General features: G+C 42.7%; 1 protein-coding gene across 1 annotated transcript in view; it reads right to left on the reverse strand.

Annotated features, from left to right (window-relative positions):
• PARD3 (par-3 family cell polarity regulator) overlaps window positions 1-26,476 on the reverse strand; it is a 699,053-nt gene that overhangs the window by 433,103 nt on the left and 239,474 nt on the right. The window contains 2 exon segments of the mRNA XM_044295563.1: window positions 18,025-18,108; window positions 20,271-20,359. Of these exon segments, the coding sequence (XP_044151498.1) occupies window positions 18,025-18,108; window positions 20,271-20,359 (173 nt within the window).

A 26,476-nucleotide genomic window follows, 5' to 3' on the forward strand; every position in this document is an offset into this window, starting at 1 on the left:
GCGCAGTATTTTCTAAATGACTACCATTAAAATGGACACATATTACTAAAAGATATAAGAAATAAACTTTAGGCATGTGAAATGTAAGATATTAAAAGTAGCCCGGATACCTCTTCTCTGGCTTTTGCATATAAGGACTACAAATCTTGCCAGGCTGACTGCCCATGCACTAATGAGTCGTTCGGGTTTACGTTATTTCAAGCTGGGCTCGGATTTTCTCGCACAGGTGTCTTCAGTTATGTTCTGATAGATGCTGCGATGCACAATCAATACCAGAGCGCGGACTAAACCCAGGAACAGAGCGAAAATGAATATTAATATCGGACTTGGAATACGGCCCTTTCTGTGATTTCATACCAGATGTAAACAAAACGAGGTGCAGACAGGGCGTTTACCAGCAAGCGGTGCCCTGACCACAGGAATGTGCTACTAACGTCCATAAATACAAATAGAGAAGTAATAGATTATAGGATCTGCTTCCAATGTGTGCCGCAAAGACTCTGGCTTCACACCACATGAAGGGTTGATCGCCTTTCCTAAGTCTTAGTAAGTAGAGCAAATCCACACAGGCAGGAGAGCTTTCTCGTGTAAGCCTTTGGAAATCACAAAGAGAACAAAAATCAATCAAAAGTTAATAGAATGAGCATAAAAGAGATGAAACCACAGGGGGCCCATGGGCAATAGAGGGGGGAAAAAGAATAAAGAAAAGTTTCCAAATTCTGACAAGCAGAACATAAACCTGACAGCTAAAGTCATCTGGTACTTGACTGACATCTAAATGATCTTATTCCCTTATTTCATAGCCCGTTACCACTGGAAGGCTGTACATGAGGTGGTCCGTGCTGTAGATCTACTGCTCTGAGTTATTTCTTAGTAGCAAAATACAAACAAACACTGAATTTGTAGTAAGGTCTCCATAACAATAAGCCTCATATCAGGATTGTTATAGTGTATAATATATACTATGTATATAGTAAATTATAAGGCCTAACGTTAAAATAAACTAGCGAAATCACGTCTTCCTAGGTTTCTGAACTAGGGACTTCAATGTAAAGGACAAGGTGTTTCTAGAACAGAGCACTTGGGAACTCCCCGCACCGGCTTGAGTGCATACCGAAAGTCCAGAGAGTCCCTGTATAAGTGCGAGACAGCGCAGAGTCCGAGTACTTTTTATAGTCTTTTGCCCTATAGGACTCCTTAAAGGAAACGTGACACTATTTTCTTTTAATTACTGATTAACAGTATCTCAATTTTATTTTTTTCTTTCATTTTCTGATTGTATCTTTTATTTTTTATTCATTATAAAGAGAAGTGAGCAGATTCTTGCACATAGGTATTGCTTCTGTGTTCAGACAAGTAAGGCTACTTTCACACTTGCGTTCGGAGCGGATGCGTCTGGTGTCTGCACAGACGGATCCGCACCTATAATGCAAACGCTTAGATCCGTTCAGAACGGATCCGTTTGCATTACCATGAAAAAAAAAAAACGATCAGTTTGAAAATTGAGCCATACTGTGTCAACTTCAAACAGATCCGTCCCCATTGACTTACATTGTAAGTCTGGACGGATCCGTTTGCCTCCGCACGGCCAGGCGGACACCCGGACGCTGCAAGCAGCGTTCGCTCCGCTCAGCAGGCGGACACCCGGAGGACAAACTGAGCCAAACTGACGCATTCTGAGCGGATCCGCATCCACTCAGAATGCATTAGGGCTGGACGGATCCGTTCGGGGCCGCTTGTGAGAGCCTTCAAACGGAACTCACAAGCGGAGCCCCGAACGCAAGTGTGAAAGTAGCCTTATTCTACAAATCCTCTAGGAAAACGGAGAACGAAAAAATAAATAAATAAAAAACAGGCACAGACACGTGAATAAGGCCTTAGTGTCCATTCACACGTCCGTGGTGTATTGCGGATCCGCAATTTACTCTGCCGGCACCCCTATAGAACCGACTATTCTGTCCACAATTGCGGACAAAAATAGGACATGTTCTTTTTTTTCCGGAGCCGCGGACCAGAAAATCGGGGCCACGCTCCGGAAATGCGGATGCGGAGAGCACATAGTGTGCTCTCCTCATCCATTCCAGGCCCATTGAGAATGAATGGGTCCGCACCCGTTCACGATATTGCGGAACGGATGCGAACCCATTTGCAGACATGTGAATGGACCCCAACTATGTTTTTCCACACATAGGGGTAAATTCTTTCCTTTCAGACAATGCTGGGAGTTGTTGTTGAATAACATCTGGAGAGCTACCACTATTGTATATTAGAGGGGTTTTCCAATACTTTTTTTTACTGATGACCTATCCTCTAACCTATCCTTGGCGATCAGCTGTTTGAGAAGATAGTGGTGCCCTAGCACCACTGCCTTCTCTAGCTAGGCCATGTGATGTCACATCAGTCGCATGACCTAGGTGCAGTTCAACCCCATTGAAGTGAATGGAGCCGAGTTGCAATATCAAACACAGCCGCTATACAATGTACGGCACTGTGTTTGGTAAGTAGAGAGAAGGCTGTGGCGCTACAGCGAGTGCTGCTGCCTTCTCAAAGAGCTGATGGGTAAGGGTCCCGGGTGTCAAACCCCCACCGATCAGATACTGATGACCTATCCTGACCTATCCTAAAACTCTTGGAAAACCCCTTTAACACAACTAGGTTTTATTACAAATTTTCAACAGTTTGTAGCTTGTAATTATACTCAAACATTGCAGGCTGCTTAGTTCCATTCCATGTGAAATCCATCAGACAAATTCTGACGGCTCAGTCTGTATCTCATCTCTCTGATCTCCTGAACGCTCATAAAGCTGACATCCCCTCCGATTTAAGTTTATTTTATTTGGTTCTAAAGATGACCATTCAGTGTTCAGGAGAGCACAAAGAGAGACTACAGCCAGTCGTCAGAAAGCTCATTTAATAGAATTTACACTGAACAGGACTGAGCAGCCTGCAATGTCTGAGAACACATATGAAACACCCCGGAGTGGTGTTACCACTCCTACACCATGCTACTATTCTCTAGTGGTCTAACCTGAATGTCAGCTTTATATTTCTGTCCAGGTCCTGTACACCATACATTCCTAATATCTTTATGCAACTGTTATGCTCCTGTAATGTGCCTGGTTCACCAGCAGGTGGCAGCACAAATGGCAGCGCTATACTTAGAATGGAACTTACCATTCCATTCTCCCCCCTTTGGGCAGAAGTGGGCCAGTCCTGCTTCCTGCTGGAAGGGTGGGGCAGGAGTTTCCAGTGAGTTCACAGAGCCAGAGAGCAGGGGCACGCTTACGACAGTCTACGACAGCCAGAGCACCCTAAGCTCTGCTAGCTATGAAGAAAGATGTCTGGAAGCCATAGGGGCCAGAGGAATAGTTCTTCAGCCACAACAAGAGAAATCAGCAAGAGGAAGAGTTTTTCGGCTGAAGATAAGTTTCAGAACTCGGCACCGTCAATGGCACCCCATCCAAGGATACCAGAACAGTCCTAAAGTACAGTAACCAGACTTAAGCAGAATTTAGTGCAGCTTAAATAAGTAAAGCAGAGTATTATGCAAGGCTGTCAGTACAGCAGAGAGAGAGAAAGCAAGCAGAGTTATAGAGAAAGCCTGCCAGTTTATGCCAAAGCCTGCTGGGACCAAGACAAAGCTTGAAGATAGTTTTTTATGATTGTTTACTCAAGTAAAACTGCTGTTTAACTACATACAAGGTCTGGACTTAATCTTTCTTTTATCCCTCAATTATTCCCCCCTTTAAGCTTCTTCGGAGCCAAAGCTTAGGGTCCAGGAGTATCCAGGTAGGAGCACCGTGACACAATAAGAGACATTTAGGCCGTACTACACCACTTGGCATTCCTACTACACCTGGGACACGGCGCACATTGCACATACAAGCACAACTGTTGAAAATTTTTAATAAACTCCAACTATAAAGATGCTTTTCACTAAAATCTGAATCAATGAAAATGTACTGCGCTACGTATAACCATCTTGCAGCAATGTTGTATATACTTCATAGATTAAAAAGACAAGATTTTAAAGTCAAGGAGCTCCAGGTACAAACCGTGTATACTGATAGACAAACAATGATTACACCAAATACCAAGCTAATGATTACCGATCAGTGGAGACAAATAAGTGGCGCCAGGAGGCGAGGGAGAAAAAAAAAATTGAAAAGAGCGGAAATGGGGAAAACAATTCTTTTAAATAACAGACAAGTATAAAAAAAATATAAAAAAAATAATACGGTTCAATAAATGAACAAAAACCCTGCAGAGATTCCAAGACAGAACTCAGCTAAATTACGGACAATCAGAGAGGATTTAGAGGACGTGTTTCGTGTTTACTGAGAGCACATTACACTTATTTTTTTCCGTAGGATGCTCACTAATCACAATTTAGAGGTTGGGAAGACATTTATCTAAAACAATACTGGGATAAGTGCATGCCTCAAGCGAAGGAATTTGGCTTCCCATTACACCTATCGAATGCATCCACAAAGTGATATAGTGATTGCATTAAGAGCCCGGGCCCTGCTGAGTCTCATTTCCTATACAACTGCTCGCCCCATGTGGAGAGCAACTTTGCTTACGACCAATTGTCAGTGAAAGGCACAGATTGCAAGCAGGAAGTTTTACTTTGATTTACAAAATGCATAGAAGATGCTCAGTGATTGTGGAGATTTCTTTTATCTCAAGAAAGAATAAGTAATGGTGGGACATACGAGATGAAAAGGGAAAGCAAAATCAACAAGATAATAACCAATCAAGAAATTCCTGCCGTAGAAAAACAATGAAAGCTACTCTGCTACAGGTCGTATTACTCTTGTGCTGGTTTTTATTATGAGGATTTTATTTTATGGTTTGTGATTATTTAAAAAAAAAAAAAAAAATTACAGGGGTATTCCCATCTGAGACAATGGGGGCATATTGCTAGGATATGCCCCCATTGTCCGACCGGTGCGGGTCCCACCACTGGTACCCACAGCGAGAACGGAGCGGGAAAGCGCTCTCCCTATAGTACTGAACGGGAGCGCATCGGGCTTGAGTGGCCACCTCTCCCATTCATTTGCATGGGGCTGACGGAAATAACACAGCCAGCGCTCGGATACTTTTGGCGGACCCATAGAAATGAACGGAGGGTGGCTGCGCATGTGCAGTGCGCCCTCCACAACTTTTGGGCATCCGTTCTCTGCCGGGACCTGCACCTATCTTAGCGATATGCCCCCATTGTCTCAGATGGGTAAACCCCTTTAACTACAGCAGTTATGGTGTGGGTATATTCACATGTGGTTGATCTATAGTAGAAATGTCTACGACTGGCTCATTCATTTGAATGAGGCTTGCAGAAATCCAAGTACATTCCGCAGAAAAAATCCCAACCAACTGTACGGAATTGATTTTCAGTTGCAGAACTCGGCACCAAAGTTGCCAAGTGCAAACATACCCTTACAACCCCACCAAAATGTTATTATGGAGCCATAAAATAAATGCCTACTGTCTCTTATTAGGGGGGCAAATTCTTCAGGACTCCATGCATAGAAACCAGAACACAAGGGCAGGCATGAATGGCTCAATGGTCAAGACAGGCTAAGGTCAAGACAGGCTAAGGTCAAGACAGGCTAAGGTCAAGACAGGCTAAGGTCAAGACAGGCTAAGGTCAAGACAGGCTAAGGTCAAGACAGGCTAAGGTCAAGACAGGCTAAGGTCAAGACAGGCTAAGGTCAAGACAGGCTAAGGTCAAGACAGGCTAAGGTCAAGACAGGCTAAGGTCAAGACAGGCTACAGAGGGTCAGAGTCAGTAATACAGGCAGAGGTTCAATACACAGGCAAACGGTCAGAATGGCACACCTTCACTGGTAACTAGCAAACTAAGAACCCTATTGATCAGGCACCTCTCCCTCAGGAACCACTGGTTGATGAAAACAGCGAACCAGTGCGATGGATCTTTTAAGAGCCAGGCGGTGCACACGCCCTACAGGACAGAGACAGTGCCCTATGACCCAAGTGCATGCTGCAGCCTCAGCGGGGGACTGCGGGTTCAGGCAAACGACCCTGTTAGAATAGGGCAGAGGAGAGCAGTCATGGGCCGGCTACCAGACAGCATGAGAAGGGTAAGTGATGTAGTGACAACTCCCACCCCGGATAGTGGGTCGGTGGCGGACATTTATTAATCAAGTGGCAGGTGGGCACTTCTTCACCTGCAGGGACAGCCGCCACAGGTGAAAAAGCCCTGATGAGGAGACAAATTGATTTGCTCCAATTCACTTGTAGCACACTTTGGAATGCACTACACAAAAAAGAATAAAATTATTTAATTGGGGGGGTCGTAAGTAAGTCTGGTGTCTATGTCTGGGTGTAATTAAGTGCTATTATCTATGTCATGAACACCCTGACCTGCATTTTGCAAATGGGACACAGCAAGATGCCAAAACTTAGTACAGACTTTTCGTACCTGGCACCTCTTATGCATGCGTCTACAGTAACATTTTACATGGGCGCACTACCGCAAGTCGAGAGTGTGTTGATCAAAGTTGGGAAAGATTTAATGGACCATATAGATTTAATCTGGCATCTGATCATCGGATTAATCACTTGTCTCCAAGAAAAGAAAAATACAGACTGTCTGAAATTTCTCTATTCCTCTACAGATGGTCGGCTTTAAGAAAAATGCTTGCGCTAATGAAGAGGATTCTTTATGGTTTTCAGAAGGGTTAGTTAGCTTGTCATGATGATAAAAAGATTAGATTTAACTAAAACATAGTTATGCCTTTATTTAATAAAGGAACAGGTGCTGTGGGAAACATATTCCGAAAATTCTACAAAAAAAAAAAAAAAAAACTGTAATCACAAGTGTTGGTATTGTCTGTCTCTCAGTGCCTTATAGCACTTATAGGATTATATCCTTATATGATTTTATGAGTGCAGGACAATAGCCCCGCGGGCGGCCTGACGTGCACAGCATCATTCTAATCTATGATGCTCTGTGCTCACGCACAATCAATGCCGCTCCGGGACATATGGCCCGCTCACAAAGGGCATATGGTCGTGTGCAAGGGCCCTTAGAAATTTGGGTTATACCCGACATCATTATAGCTTCAAAATGGTTTCTAATCCTGTATTTCCAATTTCTGAAATCATATCTACCTTATTTATGTGCAGGAATATCCTTTAGGGCTTATGCAAATAGCTGTATTTCTCTTCCGCGTGCTGCTCATTTTAATAAAAAGATATCATATAGAGTAGACCAATACAAGTCAATGGAGCTATTGGCACATCAGATTTTTTGAATGAACCCATGTGCCTGATCCAAGAAACTCAACGGGGTCATTTATCAAACTGGTGTAAAGTAGAAATGACTTAGTTGCCCATAGCGACCAATCAGATTCCACCTTTAATTTTCCAAAGGAGATGTCAAAAATGAAAGGAAGAATCTGATTGGTTGCTATGGGAAACTAAGCCAGTTCTGCTTTACATCAGTTTGATAAATCTCTTCCAATGTGTGTTGTTCTCGTCTGTTTTGGGAGAATAAAATAGCCCATTCAAGTATAGAAGTGAGGGAAAAAAAAACTAAAAACAAAATTTAGATGGAAGTCATCCGTGTGCTCTCCATATTTTGTTTAATAGATCTGTTTCTTCATGGACAGAAAAATAGACACAGTATGAATAATTCCTAACTCCCCAATACTACAGCACAACTAGGGGCTCTTTCACACTTGCGTTCTGTTCCGGCATAGAGTTCCGTCGTCGGTGCTCTATGCCGGAAGAATCCTGATCAGGATTATGACCATGCATTCTGAATGGAGAGAAATCCGTTCAGGATGCATCAAGATGTCTTCAGTTCCGGACCGGAAAGTTTTTTGGCCGGAGAAAATACCGCAGCATGCTGCGCTTTTTGCTCCGGCCAAAAATCCTGAACACTTGCCGCAAGGCCGGATCCGGAATTAATGCCCATTGAAAGGCATTAATCTGGATCCGGCCTTAAGCTAAACGTCGTTTCGGCGCATTGCCGGATCTGTCGTTTAGCTTTTTCTGAATGGTTACCATGGCTGCCAGGACGCTAAAGTCCTGTCTGCCATGGTAAAGTGTAGTGGGGAGCGGGGGGAGCAGTATACTTACCGTCCGTGCGGCTCCCGGGGCGCTTCAGAGTGACGTTAGGGCGCCCCACGCGCATGGATGACGTGATCGCATGGATGACGTGATCGCATGGATGACGTGATCGCATGGATGACGTGATCGCATGGATGACGTGATCGCATGGATGACGTGATCGCATGGATGACGTGATCGCATGGATGACGTCATCCATGCGCATGGGGCGCTCTGACGTCATTCTGGAGCGTCCCGGGAGCCGCACGGGCGGTAAGTATACTGCTCCCCCGCTCCCCCACTACTACTATGGCAACCAGGACTTTAATAGCGTCCTGGCTGCCATAGTAAACACTGAACGCATTGCGAAGACTGATCCATCTTCAAATGCTTTCAGTTCACTTGCGTTTTTCCGGATCCGGCGTGTAATTCCGGCAAATGGAGTACACGACGGATCCGGACAACGCAAGTGTGAAAGAGCCCTAAGATCCTTTCCAGTCTGTTGGGTCACAACTTCTGTAACAGGGGACATCATGGTTATACCGGGCTCAAATTACAACAATCGTTAAAACCTTCATAAACCAATAATCTGGGTGGCAAAAAAAAAATAATAGAGAGCCAGACAAAAATAAAAATAAAATAATAATAATACAAAACCCCAACTAAAAAGGCTTAAATAAAATATAAGTCAAAAGGTTGCCATACACATTGGACAAAAGTAGACCGATGTTTGAACAACTGTTGAACGAATGATATCTGGTGAAGGATCATTTTGCGGAAATTCCATGCACATTTTCACGAACACGAAGCACTACATTCGTTCAAACTGGCGTTACTGGCCTCTATGAAAAGTACTGTCAAAGAAAAATCGCTCATGGAAGGAAGAGCTTTCATAAGAACGAAAGATTTTTTTTATCTGGCTGTTGATAGAAAACACTGATGACTTCTTTCCAGTCTGTTACTGGTCGCCTAAAACAGTTTGTTGTCAAACTTCACCAAATGTTCGTTAAGGTTGATTTATTAATTTCCGTCAACCTAGTCTAGAATAGTCTAGAATGCTGCTCAAGGAATTATATTTAAAAATATATTTATCTGGTGAGGGCATATACATCTGGAGTAATTGCACGGTTTCAGAAACCCTCCTCCATGTATCTCTTTCTCCACTGATCTTCCATTTGGCCGCTGCTATATGTAGCATCATACTGGGGGGGGGGGGTTTGCATTCCGACACTGAAGGATATTCCTTTCCTGTAAAGTCCTACAAGTTCAGAGCACTTGGAGGAATTTGGTAATTCTGCTAATAAACTCGGCTCTAGAACAGAACTGACTGTACTAGACATAAAATAGGACAAGAAGTGTTCAGGGATAAATATAGTCCTTATTAGAGGCCCGTAAAACCACCTCGGACAACACGTTCCATTATGGAGAGAAAAGACAATGAAATGCATTTACCGGGAAACGATTTAGAAAGCCGTATTCTTAATCATTATTTAAATCATAAAAAAAACTTAATGGAACAAATATATTTAGAACTGGATGACCTTGGGTGTGATGACTGGGCCCGTATGTGTACGGCTCATCTCTGTGTATCGACAGACTTCTATACAGAGCAAACTGGCAAGTTACATGTAATACAGCCAACACTGGGCAATACAGATTCATACCAGATTCACCTCACCAGGCACTACTTCTGCTGTACATTTAGAGGAGCTGGCCAGATCGTTTTCTCCTATCCACAGAATAGTGGATAAAAGGTTTCTGTCACCAGAAATACCTAAATTAAACCGGCTGACATTAGCGATGTGCTAATGTCAGCTAAACCTAACTAGCCTATTCCTAGTTTTATCTATGCCCCGTTACTCCATAAATGTAACTTATATAATGTGCAAATTAGCCTCTAGAAGCAGGAAGGGGGGGGGGGGGGGGTGCGTTGCTCCTAGAGGCCCCGTTCTCCCACCTCTGTCACCTCCCTCCAAGTCTTGATTGACAGGGCCAGGCAGCGTTCACATACTCCTACTGGCCCTAAGTGCATAGTGAAATAAGGACGCTCACTGGCAGCAGACATCCTTACTGCGCCCGCGCCGAATACTGAACGGCACGGTGCAGGCGCCAGATTTACCATGCACTCAGGGCCAGCAGGAGGATGTGAGCACTGCCTGGCCCTGTCAATCAAGACTTGGAGGGAGGTGACAAGAGGTGGGAGAACGGGGCCTCTAGGAGCAGGAGCAACGGTAAAACTGTGGTACAATTTTGGAGCATCTTAGGCTCGCCCCTTTCCAGTGAAGCTTCATCCTTTCTGCTAAGGTCCATCCCCTTATGACGCACATCAGCAAAAAGTATAAAAACCCTAAACCAGATACTGTGCCAGATTTAGGGCAGATACATTAGTAAATCTGGGGGTGTTGTCCCTACTCCTAGAGGCTTTTCTCTCTCTGCAATTCTGCACTATGACAGTCCCAGGCGTGATGATATTTATACTGCCTGGTCCTGTCAATCAAAGTTACATAGTTGATACGGTTGAAAAAAAAGACATAAGTCCATCAAGTTCAACCAAGGGATAGGTGGAGACGCGAATCCCAGAAGGAAGAGAGACTCAGATTTCTACACGTTTTCATAAGCATTAATGTTGTTTACTTTTAAGAATTCATCTAAACCCATTTTAACCCCTTAAGGACCGGGCTCATTTTCACCTTAAGGACCAGGCCATTTTTTGCAAATCTGACCAGTGTCACTTTAAGTGCTGATAACTTTAAAACACTTTGACTTATCCAGGCCATTCTGAGATTGTTTTTTCGTCACATATTCTACTTCATGACACTGGTAAAATAAAGTCCAAAAAATTAATTTTTTTGCATAATAAAATACCTAATTTACCAAAAATTTGGAAAAATTAGCAAATTTCAAAGTTTCAGTTTCTCTACTTCTGTAATACATAGTAATACCCCCAAAAATTGTGATGACTTTACATTCCCCATATGTCTACTTCATGTTTGAATTATTTTGGGAATGATATTTTATTTTTTGGGGATGTTACAAGGCTTAGAAGTTTAGAAGCAAATCTTGAAATTTTTCAGAAATTTACAAAAACCCAATTTTTAGGGACCACTACAGCTCTGAAGTCACTTTGCGAGGCTTACATAATAGAAACCGCCCAAAAATGACCCCATTCTATAAACTACACCCCTCAAGGTATTCAAAACTGATTTTACAAACTCAGTTAACCCTTTAGGTGTTGCACAAGAGTTATTGGCAAATGGGGATGAAATTTGAGAATTTCATTTTTTTGCCTAATTTTCCATTTTAACCCATTATTTCCACTAACAAAGCAAGGGTTAACAGCCAAACAAGACTGTATCTTTATTGCCCTGACTCTGCTGTTTACAGAAACACCCCAAATGTGGCCGTAAACTACTGTACGGCCACACAGCGGGGCGTAGAGTGAAAGGTGCGCCGTATGGTTTTTGGAAGCCAGATTTTGCTGGACAGTTTTTTTGACACCATGTCCCATTTGAAGCCCCCTGATGCACCCCTAGAGTAGAAACTCCATAAAGTGACCCCATCTAAGAAACTACACCCCTCAAGGTATTCAAAACTGATTTTACAAACTTTGTCAACCCTTTAGGTGTTGCACAAGATTTAATGGAAAATAGAGATACAATTTCAAAATTTCACTTTTTTTGGCAGATTTTCCATTTTAATATTTTTTTTCCAGTTACAAAGCAAGGGTTAACAGCCAAACAAAACTCATTATTTATGGCCCTGATTCTGTAGTTTACAGAAACACCCCATATGTGGTCGTAAACTGCTGTACGGGCACACGGCAGGGCGCAGAAGGAAAGGAATGCCATACGGTTTTTGGAAGGCAGATTTTGCTGGACAGTTTTTTTGACACCATGTCCCATTTGAAGCCCCCCTGATGCACCCCTAGAGTAGAAACTCCAAAAAAGTGACCCCATTTTAGAAAGTACGGAATAGGGTGGCAGTATTGTTGGTACTAGTTTAGGGTACATATGATTTTTGGTTGCTCTATATTACACTTTTTGTGCGGCAAGGTAACAAGAAATAGCTTTTTTGGCACTTTTTTTTTTTGTTATTTACAACATTCATCTGACAGGTTAGATCATGTGGTAATTTTATAGAGCAGGTTGTCACGACGCGGCGATACCTAATATGTATACTTTTTTTTTATTTATGTAAGTTTTATACAATAACTTCATTTTTAAAACCAAAAAATTGTTTAGTGTCTCCATAGACTACACTTTTTTATTTCATTTTTTTTACGGTGGTCATCTGAGGGGTTAGGTCATGTGATAATTTTATAGAGCCGGTCGATACGGACACGGCGATACCTAATATGTATACTTTATTTTTATTTATAAAAGTTTTACACAATTATTTTATTTTTGAAACAAAAAAAATCATGTTTTAGTGTTTCCATAGTCTAAGAGCCATAGTTTTTTCAGTTTTTGGGCGATTATCTTGAGTAGGGTCTCATTTTTTGCGGGATGAGATGACGGTTTGATTGGTACTATTTTGGCGTACATGCGACTTTTTTGATCACTTTTATTACCTTTTTTGGGAAGTAAGGTGGGCAAAATTTCAATTTTCTCATAGTTTTTATTTTTTTATTTTTATGGCGTTCACCGTGCGGGGAAAGTAACATGACCGTTTTATAGATCAGGTCGTTACGGACGCGGCGATACCTAATATGTGTAGTGTATTTTTTTATTTTTATTCAGTGATAAATGTTTTTTTATTTTATCTTAACTTTTTTCACTTTTTTTAAAAAAAATTTGACCCAGACCCACTTGGTTCTTGAAGATCCAGTGGGTCTGATGTCTGTAAAATACAGTACAGAACCTATATAGGTTTCTGTACTGTATTTTACTTACACTGAACAGATCTATGCTTTCAGCACAGATCTGTTCAGCACCATGGACAGCAGGACGCCTGAGCAGGCATCCTGTTGCCATGGGAACCTTCCCCGTCTGCCACAACTTCGCAGACGGGGAAGGGTGAGGACGGGGCTTCGGGGGGCTCTCTGGGGGCTCTCTCCCATCGGGGGGCTGCAAAGGCACAGCAGCCCCCCGATCGGAGAGGGAGGGAGCTCCTTGCGCTGTTAACCTTTTCCATACAGCGGTCCGTACGGACCGCTGTATGGAAAGGGTTAAACGGCTGACATCGCATCAACGATGTCAGCCGTTTATACCAGGGTGCCAGCAATGTGCTGGCACCCTGGTATAACCCACTGTACACCAACGATTACGCAATGGGAGGCGGGCGGGGGATCGCGATCCCGCCTGCCGCACCGCCCGCCTCCCACAACGCCCCCACTGCCTGCGACACCCCCCCTGCACCACCCGCCGCCATCAAATCGTGCAGGGGTGCAGGGGGGGGGGGTGCGCAATATTGATTTTAGGCACTCTGAAGTTTCTGATCCCCGCGGATCAGAAACTGCAAAAAGCGCAGCAAACCGCAGGTCTGAATTGACCTGCGGTTTGCTGCGATCGCCGACACGGGGGGGGGTCAAATGACCCCCCCCCCTGCGTTGTTACGGGATGCCGGCTGAATGATTTCAGCCGGCGTCCCGTTCCGATTAACCCCTGCGGCGCCGGAATGCAGATTTTAAGTCAGATCGTACCGGTACGTCCTCGGTCCTTAAGGACTCGGGAAATAGGGCGTACCGGTACGTCCTCGGTCCTTAAGGGGTTAAAACTGTCCACTGTTCCTGCTGTGACCACGTCCTGAGGAAGTCTATTCCAAAGTGTGCAGCAAAATGTGCTGCAGTTGCAGAGAGAGCAGAGCCTCTAGGTGTAATGACGACGCCCCCGTTGCTCCTAGAGGCTCATTTGCATATAGTAAAACATCATTTTTCTCAGCAATGGGGGCACATATGGACATGGGACCAACACAGATGCCGTCAGCTGCCAAGTGCACATGTAACAGGTCAGCCAGTGTCATAGGTGCAAATCTGCTGACAGATGCCCTTTAAAACTGACATTAGCAGAGCCACCAAACTCCTATTCATACATACATACAATATATGAGTGCATACTGTGTGTTCCCATTTCTCTAAACAGCCAAAGGGCAAATCCACCAAAGTATATATCAGTATGCAAAAGACACAAGGCCAGACTTCTCATTAGCTCAAGTCAAAATAATGGAGTGGAAAAGTCAAAATTTTTTGTACAGTTGCTAAAACTGCGCAAAATTTAGTGACTTTCATTGGCTCTGCGCTAGGCTCGCCAGTTGTCTGAAAGTGGGTGTGTTTTTTTATGTAAATGAATCTCTAGACAGATTTACTATTGCGACAATTTTAAAAAGTCAAAAAAAATGGGGCAATTCCACTCCAGTGAGGACCATGCTTATCTTATGCAACTTTTTTAATCGATCGTGCAACTTTTTTGTGCGACTTTTGTAAAGCTGAAGGAAAAACAGCTACCGTCAAACGACATTTATCACAGTATTAAAGGACCATTAATAAATCTGACTTATGTCCAAAGTCACTTTTGGCTATATGTAAAAGTGGAGTAAGATGTAAGTGTAATGATAAATCTGGCCCAGAGCATTTAAAGAGGCTCTGTCACCGGGATCAAGCCTACCCTACAAGGCATATTGCCTGGTAGACCTGATGACACAGAAAAAAAACCTACCTTCATTTCTTATGTAATAGGTCGTGTGGCAGAAAAAGCAACTTTAAAAAAAATATGCAAATGAGGAATTTGAGCACTTGGAGGCGGGCCTATGCCTGCGATGCCTCTGTTCTTTGCTAATGCTGGTCTTCTGCACCTAATCACATCCCCATGTCTTTTGATTGACAGCACTAGACCGGCTTCCATGGCGGGTGCACATTGGATATTTTCCTTCCCGGTTTGTGTGCATGTCCAGAGCGCACGCGCCAGCATGGAAGCAAGTGCACAGGAGCGGGATCTCAATTGTCAGTCAAAGGACACAAGGGCATAATTAGGTGCAGAAGACCGGTATTAGCAAAGAACGGGGGCGTCGCAGAAGCAGTGCTCAGAAGGCATAAGCCCACCTCCGAGTGCTTGAATTACTCATTTGCATATTTTTAAAAGTTGCTTTTCTGCCACACTGGACCGTACTACATGAGAAATTAAGGTATTGTTTTTGTCTGTGTCATCAGCCCTACCAGGCTATATGCCTGGTAGGGTAGTCTTGATCCGGGTGACAGAGCCTCTTTAGCAGTATTAGTGACAACTGCCCATGTCGGAGCTATAACGGCGACCTTTCTGGTTGTCACCTAGCTTTCTCACAAATTGACCCGGCAGATAACTAGTAGATAAAATAAAGAATCCTTAGGCCACTTCTGACTACTGCCATTTACAAAACATACAAAATCTAAAATTTAACCTTTCGTGATATTTCAACCAGTATTGGTTTAACCTGACATTGCTGAACTGAACACTGCAAAAGAAAGTTTCCAAAGGCTGTTGTAGAGCGCGCAGTTTGGCTGCGTTCCCATCCCCGACAAGAGCACTTTCATCTAACTCTACTAATCAGATCTGGTTCCTCAGTAAGACATAAACTTACCTGAACGTGAGCCCCAGACAAGCCCCCTGATTTATTATGCACAGGAAGACTTTGGAGGAATAACAACTATTTATCAAGCCTAAAAAGCACACGATTAGAGCCTTTAATATAAATGTCATTTGCCTTTAATCAACTCTAACCAGAAATGCTGATAGAAAAGTTCACTGGAATGTGATGTCTTTAAATGGCAATTTATGGGTGTAATTTTACTTAATATGTGCATTTATCATCCTGCTCAACACGTGCGCCAACAAAGCCAACATACAGTGCCCCAGCCAGAAGATCTATGTAATCCCAACGGCACCCGATAATTCACCTGCATTTTGCCCTCGACATATGGACACTTTGCGTTTGATCTATCTGTTGTAGATCTGGATTATAACCATGGAGAGGACTATAAATTAATGATGGAGCCAAATTACTGATGGATATAAAGACATCATACAACTATTTATGGCCTTATTACTTCAGGCAACACTCCAGCATATGTCAGATTTCACGTTAATAACTAAAAGGAATGTTCACTGCAAACTAAAGAATGCCCCATGCAAATGTCAACAAAGTGCAAAACGTACATGCAAGGAACATGAGTTTTTAAAATGTCTTAAAAAAAAATGGTTTTAAAGGGGTTGTCCAAGTTATTTTTATGTAAGGAAACTGGCAGGAGACTGATAAAATGATAAAAACTCACCTTAACTGCCCCCTCCGATGTAGCGCTGCTGCTCCTTCCTCTTTCTCGGGCTCAAATCAGTGAAGTATTGTTTTGGCTGCAGCATTGATGTCCTGTACACCACTGCAGACAATCTCTGGCCTCAGTGACCCAAGTAAGAGGAAGGATTGGCAGTGCTGGACTGGACAGGGTCAATTAGTAAGCCCATCTGCCAACGACAAAGCGACCTCTTCAGATAAGAACCTACACTATCAGACATGTCTCCTCAGGGCAAGTGGGATTCAGCTATTACTATGCTCTAATTAAGAGACTTGGCCAGACAGGCAATAAGAAAACAGCTGCTCGGACCTGCAGCTCCACCACCATGTACCAGGAGTCTAAATATGAGTGTAGGATTCCATCTGAAGTGGTTGCCTTGTCATTGGTAGATGGGCTCACACAATTTGATCAAATTGTAGACTAATAACCTCACAAAAGTACATTAGGTATGGCAGTAATACAATAAAAAATAATCCACGCTGTCAGTTTGTAAATGTCTTAGTGCTTAACCATTTTCGAGACCAGGCCATTTACACCTTTTCCAGGCCAGACACATGTTTCTTTAGTCAAATGTTTTTTTTTTCCAGCTCTGTTACATAATTCATTTTTGTGTCTTTTATCAATTTTAGGATGTCTTTTTTAAACAAACAAACAAAAATGTAATACCTAGGAAAATTTTAAAAAAAAATAGCACAAAGTGGAGCTTTAATCATTTTTAAAATGATCTCTCCTTTCTGTAATAGTCATTTTCATGTAGGGGACATCAAGTTTATGATAGCCAGAGGTAGGGCTAGAAGTTGCAGTTTGGCATATTATTATTATTTTTTAATGTATAGTCTATTTTTAAATTTTACACTTTGTGCCCTTACAAGACTGTTGGGGGACATTATTATTATTTTTTTTTACATTCTTGTTTCTCCTGAAACTGGGGCTAACACATTAGCCCCAGTTACAGTTACAGAAAGACTACACCCCCCCCCAGACAGGTCGTACAAGCCTCACTGCACTGCTAAGGCACTGCACAACAGCAGGCTGTTTTGGTAGAGGAACAGCCTGCCAGAGTTCATTGAATCCGCCATTGCCAGATACTACCCATCCCCGCTGTAGTCCACTGACTAATGAGACCCGTCAGGGAACTAACCTGTTTCTGCAATTAGTGCTGGGATTCAGCTGGACAAAAACCACTGCAGCAGTGTTTGTCCGACTGAATTCCTGCTAGATCCTCGGCAGGTGCCATTATAGTCAATGGAGCCAATGGGGTTGTCGGTGCTGCAGCAGTTTTCATGCTATGCTGGGTCTGCCAAATCCCTGAAACTTCTGCAGTAACCCGGACCCCTGTGATCACATGACCGCTAGCACTGGAGAAAGACAGCATTGCAGCTTCCTGATCTATATACACACACTGAGTGCAAAATGAGCTGGAGAAAGCAGGGACAAGAAAACCCACCTCTGTTTTTTTCCATGGGGAGTCCCGTATAATTTTACATTATTTATATATATAAAAATAAATAAAAATAACAGAATACCCCTTCAATGTGCTTGAAACTCATACTTTTACTGGATAAAATGCACTCAAATCCAAATCTAAAGGTCTTCTTAAAAATACTATTATTCCGCTGTAATGAAATTGCCATAACTTGCATTTTATTGACAAGTGTGTGAACTTGAGTCGTCGTGAACATTACCTTCCGCCTCGGGCGCTGTAAGGCACTACATGGATCCCTAGAGGTCCGCCATCATTGGAGACTTCCACCAGCTTCACCATGTCACTGTAATGCAGATGAATGAGGGATGGTGAGCACAAAACAACCATTAGGAGTCTCAGCAGTCAGGGGGCTGCTATACATCACATTAATGGCCCCCATGTGTACACACACACACAATGCAAAGGGAATTGTGAGAGGAGAAACATAATGCTACATACCTCAAGATAAGCCTGACGGCGGCATGGAAGAAGAGGAACAATGTGAAGACGCTAATGACTGACACTGTATCATAGGCTAAGATATGGAATCATGCTATAAAGCACAAGTTACATAACAATTGTGTATTATGCTCAGCTTGAAGGACTTATAATACCGAGCCACCAAGGACTTCTAAGTACTGAAAAGGAAACTTCTTATAACCGTCACATGGAATGAGATTTTATATCATCACCAATGAAACATCAGAGGTCATATATAATTTATCCAGGGCACTTGTGTGTCTGTAATAGCAGCTGTCACATAATATGCAAAAGATTCTGCACAGATTTTAGAGCATATTTCGCAATTAAATCCACCTAGAGTCAGCTTCAGACTTCTGCAGCAGATTCCTCACCAAATACAGGTCAGATTTTTCAGCCGTGTATTTATAACATCTGAACATGCCGTGAAAAATTATTTATCAACTATGCCCAGGACAGGTGATAAATGTATGACCCATGGGGATCTGACTGCTGGGATCCCAACTGGCCAGAAGAATAAAGGTGGATTTAGACAGGCCGAGCTAAGGCCGATTAACAGTTGGCTGCTCGTTAAGTGGAGCGATCATCTCCACTGTATGAAGACGAGCGGTTGACATTGCGATTGCTCATCCTCGTACAGCTGCATTGTTTATGGGCAGCAGATCTCTGTTTAGACCTTAGCTGCCTGCACTGGCGATCATTTCACCCGATGAACGAACACTTCACGAGTTCATCGGCTGCACCTTTACACTTGCAGATTGCCAGGAACGAGCATTCGCAGGAACGTTCGTCCCCATAATCTGCCCGATTATCTCCCTGTACAAATCCACCTTAAAAGGACCAGAGACCCTTGTGTGAATGGAGCGGTAGCATGCATGTGTGACCACTACTCCATCACACAGCCCAGTTGTCAGGCCTCTAACACAATGCAGAAGTAGTTACAGACATGTCATGGAGCCAACAGGTTCTCTTCAACTACAGGACAGAGTGTCCAACCTATTACCTGTCTACTCTGATTTTTGGTAGCGATACCTGCTGTAACATCACTCACTATCAAGCGGAAACATGGCTCTGATAACTAGGGGCATGACTTCCATTTATAGAGAGCCATGATCTAGTGATGAATCCAAATGGTGACCAACAACCAACAGAGGCCAATGGCTTATATTAGGGTCCCTTCGAGGTGTATGCTATTTTAGAGGCAGAAATTGAGCTACATGATGCATATCCTTCTAAGGCTACTTTCATACTAGTGTTTTTTGTGGATCAGTCATGGATCTGCAAAACCGCTTCCGTTACAATAAAAAAAAAACGCATGCATCCGTCATGAAAGGATCCGCCATGAACTCCATTGTCTTGTTCCGCACCACATGTGGATGGGGACGCAACCAAATGGAACAGAATGTATTTTGGCGCACTCCGTTTCGTTCAGTTTTGTCCCCATTGACAATAAATGGGGACAAAACTGAAGCGTTTCTTCCGCTATTGAGATCCTGATCCTATGATGGATCTCAATAGCAGAATTGAAAACGCTAGTAGCCTAGAGGACAGTCTGCATATCCTTCAAAGGCGATGCAAACCATGAACACAATTAATAAGGTTTTAAACACTATACTTACTGATTCAGTCATACTATTTTTCTCAGGTAAGATTTATACATGGCTCCTACCAATTATAATAGCCATGGGAATGTCCAACTCCAAAGCCAATCAAGGTATAAAAAAAAAAAATCCAAAAAGCAAATTAATGTAACAAAGTCAATGATATATGCTAAGATTGCCTGTCAGGTTTAATTAGAAACTTGTGATGAATCTCCTACAACCTGTTTCTTATTAATTAGGCCAGGCTCCTCTTATGACTGCGCAGTGAAAGCCAGCAAAATAGCACGAATTACACTGATCAGAAGTGCTACTATTTCATTACTACTGTGTGTTCGACGCATACTGAGCAGCTGCGCAGAGAATTGAGAAGGGCTGTAAGACTCACTCAAGGGAGAAGCTGGAGGTTCGTTCCAAACCGGTGTCTGCATGACCAACAGGTTCCACCCGACTGTTCTCCTCTCCATCATCCTCATCCTGAAACAGAAACAACATATGCTCACGTGTTGGTTTCATCATTCATTTAGAGCAGGAGACGTGATAATTAGGAGTGATGGAAATGTTATGTCTGATGCTCTAATGATCAATCAGCACTTAACCCAAGCAAATGCATAAGAAAAAGCAATAAACGATGAGTAATGTTTCTCTGACACAAAAGACCCTATATACAGTACATTAGGCTACTTTCACACTTGCGTTCGGTGCGGATCCGTCTGGTATCTGCACAGACGGATCCGCACCTATAATGCAAACGCTTAGATCCGTTTGCATTACCATGAACAAAAAAACAAACAAAAAAAAATTATTATTTTTTTCATGATAGTGCAAACGGATCCGTTTTGACTTTACATTGAAAGTCAATGGGGGACGGATCCGTTTGAAAATTGAGCCATACTGTGTCAACTTCAAACGGATCCGTCCCCATTGACTTACATTGTAAGTCTGGACGGATCCGCACGCCTCTGCACGGCCAGGCGGACACCCGAACGCTGCAAGCAGCGTTCAGGTGTCCACCTGCTGAGCGGAGCGGAGGCTGAACGCTGCCAGACTGATACATTCTGAGCGGATCCGCATCCACTCAAAATGCATTAGGGCTGGACGGATCCGTTTGGGGCCGCTTGTGAGAGCCTTCAAACGGAACTCACAAGCGGAGCCCCGAACGCAAGTGTGAAAGTAGCCTAATATACATCCCAGTTCTGGATGAAGACACCCCCAACCACCACAATCCATCCCCCTATTGCCACAGACTGGATTAATATCAGCCATGACTCCATATCTAACTAGAACATTAGCTTTGATCTTCAAATTTTCTAAGAGGATTTCTAAAAGGCCTGACACCGTAGCGCTCTTTAATTTAGGCTACTTTGACACTTGCGGCAGAGGATTCCTGCAGGCAGTTCCATCGCCGGAACTTCATGCTGAATCCGGCAATCTGGACACAAACTGATTCATTTGTGGGATGGATCCGGATGCGGATCCGTCTCACAAATGCATTGCAATACCGGATCCGTCTTTCCGGCTGTCAAATCAAAAAACGGATCCAGTATTTTATTTATTTTTTCACAGATTTAATGGACTGCGCAGGCGCGGAAGGAAAGAAGGGATCCGTTTTGCTGGATCCGGCATTAATGCATTTTAATAGAAATTAATGCTGGATCAGACATTCCGGCAAGTGTTCAGGATTTTTGGCCGGAGAGAAAAATACAGCATGCTTCGGTATTTTCTACAGCCAAAAACGTAAGAGGGACTGAACTGATGCATCCTGAACGGATTGCTCTCCATTCAGAATGCATTAGGATAAAACTGATCAGTTTTTTCCTGGTATTGAGCCACTAGGACAGAGCTCAATATCGGAAAACAAAAACGCTAGTGTAAAAGTACCCTTATGGAACTTGAGATAATAGTGGTGGGTGATGGACACTATTTATATGTTGGAGGTTCACATGAGGGACCAATTCAGGGTTCAAAGTGTCAGATGAAACTAAGCATAGAGGTGGGTGTACCAACTAAATAACAGTTAGCAGGACACCTAGACCATAAATAAAGAGTCCTGTCCAGTGACCGATGTTCTTTAATTAAAATGTTTCTTCAGGATTCTGCTAAAGTACTGAAAATAAAGTAATAGAAGCACTTTAAATTCCTAATATGCTAATCTGGTCAATCCAGTCCCTAGATGAGAAAGGAGGGAGAAGCTTGTTACTGACATGATCAGAAAAAGTTCATGAAGAGCTAGAAGTGGTCTAAATCAGGGATTCCCATCCCCAGTCCTTAGGTCCACCAACAGGATGATCCAACCATGGATCACAGAAGTGGTGAGGGTGTTAGAAAAGGGGAAAAAAAGGTCACAAATTTTGGAGCAAAACGGTACATCCAACAAAAGTAGAAACTTGTCAATGCTGAAAACTGACATAGAACTTTGATAAATTCCCTCCATCATGTGCACCTCCTCAGGTTTATGCACTTTTGATTGCGAAACTAGGGTCTAGGACACTTAATGTGCCCAATTTTTGTTTTTGCTTTAGAGCTTGGTTCCCACTTAAAACTAATATGTAATTTACAACATTTAAAAGAATACATTTTAGACTTTGTTCATACTTGAGTACTCTTCTTACCATAAAAAATAAAGCCAGAAAACCTCAAGGAACCCACCAACAAATCCAAACAACTATGTGCAGATGGATGACAGATCTGGTCCAGTGTCATGGCTGATGCCATGTCATGACGCCAGTGTGAACACAGCCTTAATCCACTGTTATAACGACTGCTACTGGGTAAGACGTCTATAACTCCAGACTCCGGGAGAGCTTCTTAGATAAATCTTATCATTGAATAAAGTGCACTGGACAATTTACAACCTCCATAGAAAGGCCTACAAGCGAAGAAGTGCTCGCCACCGCCTATTATTTTGTTCCCCTATCTAAAGAAGCAGCCATTATGGATCACAGCACTTCTCTCAGTTAGCACCATGCAGGGCACACCGAAACGCTTCATCAACGCAATTAAACTGTGCGCCATTACAGAAAAACGAGGAAAATAAAGCTTTGGTTTATGATGCAATATATATACTTTTTCGGAACAAAAATAATTAACAATTTATATCCCTTATTACTCATGTGACTTAACAGAATTATGCATGGAAGAAACAGCACAGTTCCTAAACAGATTTAAGAATCGTAGAGCATCTGTATCAATCAAGGAAATGATAAGAAAAGGGTTGGCCCTCCGAAACAAAATATTTAATTATTAAGAATCTACCGAGGGCTCCGCACAAGCAGCCTGTAATGTTATAGTGACATTTCCTCGGAGAACTTGAAAAACAAGCACGTCTGGATGTGTTCAGCTCCTGTCTGTGGATATACACTGCGCCTTGGATAACGGCTCTCTGCGTGAATCCGGGCGGCTGGAAGATTGATGGTCTTGTGTTTTGAAAAAGCCTCTAATATACACTTCCTAGACATCTATCTCTCCTAAGCACCAGCCAAGTAATGCATTTTAAAGGTTAACCGGCGTCTTGAACCCACCAAACAGCCGTACGAATGTAAACAAGCAGCCTAAATAGGTTAGTTTTTGGCTGCGGTAAATTGCAATTCTAGTTGCTGCTGGGGATGACCGTAATTGCAGGTTTTAAACGCATTAGGGGGCAATGAGCGCGCGCTGAATGTTACAGCCTTCATTTGCTTTGCCATTCTGAAGACATATTAACCGAAGACCGAGATAGATGTTTCCTAAAGGGAAAAATATCAACAGATAAATATCTGGGAAAAGTCATGTCCTTACTACACCACGAGCCCTACAGGCGCAGTCAGAATTATAAATGTATTGTGCTATTTGCACACAAACTGCGAAGAACAATAACATTTGTGTGTCCGGAAATCTTCTGCAATAAAAACGTAAAAGGACAATAAATTTTTTTTTTTTTAAAAAGCAGCTCAGCTAAACAAACAAATATAAATGAGAAGACAGCCTATTAATATATTGGTATATTTCATTGGTCAGTTGTAATACAGATTTCAGCGTGGATACCACTCAAACAATCCAATGACAATCAGCATACCATGCATATGACTGGGGTTTCCACAGCCCTGTACACTTTTACACTGTAAAATTTTGACCATCACACAAAAATAGGAAAATAAAAAATAAAATAAAAAATCTGCTGTGGAAATAAGTAGAATGGATTTTGTATCAACTGCAGGAAATCTGGTTCTGTCTTCTTGCACGTTCACACAGTGTGCAGTCTGACATTCGGCATAAACCGTTCCTGTCTTCCAAATAAGAGGACTGTTCTTTGTAGTCTAACTTATTGGTCCACAGGTTGTACTCTCTGCACGGTGCGAGTGAGAGATTGTACATTTGATTGGTAAAACAGATAAGCTTTTACAAGGATGGTGGAGTCTGAGAAGAACAAATCTTATAAAATAATGAAATTCGCCTATTAAATCCCCCGCCGCTCCATCGTCAATGTTCCGATTGTCTACGTTGGCCTTTGCTTAAAGGGGTTGTGTTGCTTGAGCAAATGGCATTTATCATGTGGATAAAGTTAATATGAGGCACTTACTAATATATTGTGATTGTCCATATTGCCTCCTTTGTTGGCTTAATTCATTTTTGCATCACATTATACACTGCTTGTATCCCGGGGTTGAGACCACCCTGCAATCCAGCAGCAGTGGCCGTGCTTGCACACTACAGGATAAAGCGGCAGCCTATGTGCACCTCCGCCGTCCCAGTCACCAGAGAGGCTGAATCCTTTTCTTATAAATGTGCAAGCACGGCCACTGCTGCTGTACTGTAGGGTAGTAGTAGCCCCTGGAAACAAGCAGTGCATAAAGTGATGGAAAAACTAATCCAGTAAAGGAGCCGACATGGACAATCACAATACATTAGTAAAGTAGTATTGTATTAACTTTGTCTACATGATAAATGCCATTTGCTGAATACACCTTTAACATCCTAAAGTGATGACATGCCATACATGAGTGTGCCTGCTGAAGCCAGTGATTGACTGCAGCAGACACATGTATGGCATGTTATCACTATAGGAAATTAAGCAGACATGATGATATGTACTGGACACATGAACATTGAACCTGTAATTAGCATCAAGCCAGCAATGACCACTGGAGCGGGAGATGTAACAAAGTAAGTTTGTAAGTTAACAGAGTAATTTGTTTGTATTTTTTATTTTTTTTGCGCTATATCTCATTTCATTTTCTTCTGCTTGTTAAAATTAAACTCTTGGACCAAACCTATAAGTTGTTTTATGGGATCGCTGGGCACCATTTATCTATGTGAGGTGCACTTCTATATCGCCGTTTGGTTTTATACTGGTAAAGTATGTCAAGTATAAGAAACCCAATGCATAAATATATCTAAACCCACAGAGGAGTCAGTCTAGGACAGCTTGAGCATGGCAACCTGAAGCTCCAAAATATTAACTTCTATTTCTATACCCTGTCGATTCTTTCAAATGGCAACACAAGACAGATGATGGCACAACACTTAGAGAAGGGACTGTCCCTGTTGTCCCGTTGCAGTAATAATGATGGAGACAGCTTCTTGCAGGATACATGTCCCCTGCCACGCCAGTGATTTCTGGTGCGTCGTTCCACCAGATGACAAGAAAAGGCTGTAAAGAGAGCTTAAACCTACATAAAATAATGGCACGCTATAACCCTCTGCGCTTCCCATGGAACCAATTCCGACGACCGTCTATGCTGGAAATAAACTGAAAGGAGTAACTGAGGACAGCGTTTTATATTCTTCTCCACAAAGTTTGTACCAAATCCTTAATAGAACAACTGTATTTTCAACCTCAGGGAGACCTTAATTAACTAACTATTGACAAAACAGGCATATAAAGCCATTGCCCAAGGAGCGCAATAATTAATGGGCTTGTGGTAACTACTTTATTATTGCCAACAGATAAGGACTTCCGGCTGTTATCAAGTTTTCCCTGGTATTATTAATCCGTTGAGAATAGTGCCCTGAGCAGGAATCTGAATATGTATACGGCCAGGCAGACAATCCCGGCTATAAATCCATAATACACTGCAGTGCTCTGCGGATGAGCGATTGCGCTCTCTACAGTAAAGAACCTGAAGTGCTCAGACAATGTAATGATTGGTTTCCCATTTGCTTTCTCGCTATGCCAACTAATTTAATCTCCGCTCTCATAAGGGTTCAGAGGAAGTTTCTGGGCACCAATGCAAAATCTATACCAGGTTGCACCACCTAACACATCTCATTTATAATACAGGACAGCACTGGAGCATGGTTATGTGGCACAGGGGGCCTTAGGGCAGATCCTGGCACAGTAGTTACTTCTTCACTCCTTACAGCTTTGCTACTGAGAATCTATCATACCATAGAAAACACAGAGGACTAAGAATAAAATAACTTTTTATAGTGGCCGAGCATCGGTGTAAAGGAGCCGCCGATTACCCAATGAATGAGCAACGGGCAAAATATCGTGCCACCTAAACAGCACTCTGCTGTTGGCAAACAATGATTCTGTATGGGTACCAGCGATGCCATTGGTGATCTCTACTCCCCATACTGTGGAGGAGATCGCTGCATGTATTCTCAGGATAG

The sequence above is a fragment of the Bufo gargarizans genome, chromosome 5 (genome assembly GCF_014858855.1).
Source record: "Bufo gargarizans isolate SCDJY-AF-19 chromosome 5, ASM1485885v1, whole genome shotgun sequence".
NCBI lineage: Eukaryota > Metazoa > Chordata > Amphibia > Anura > Bufonidae > Bufo > Bufo gargarizans.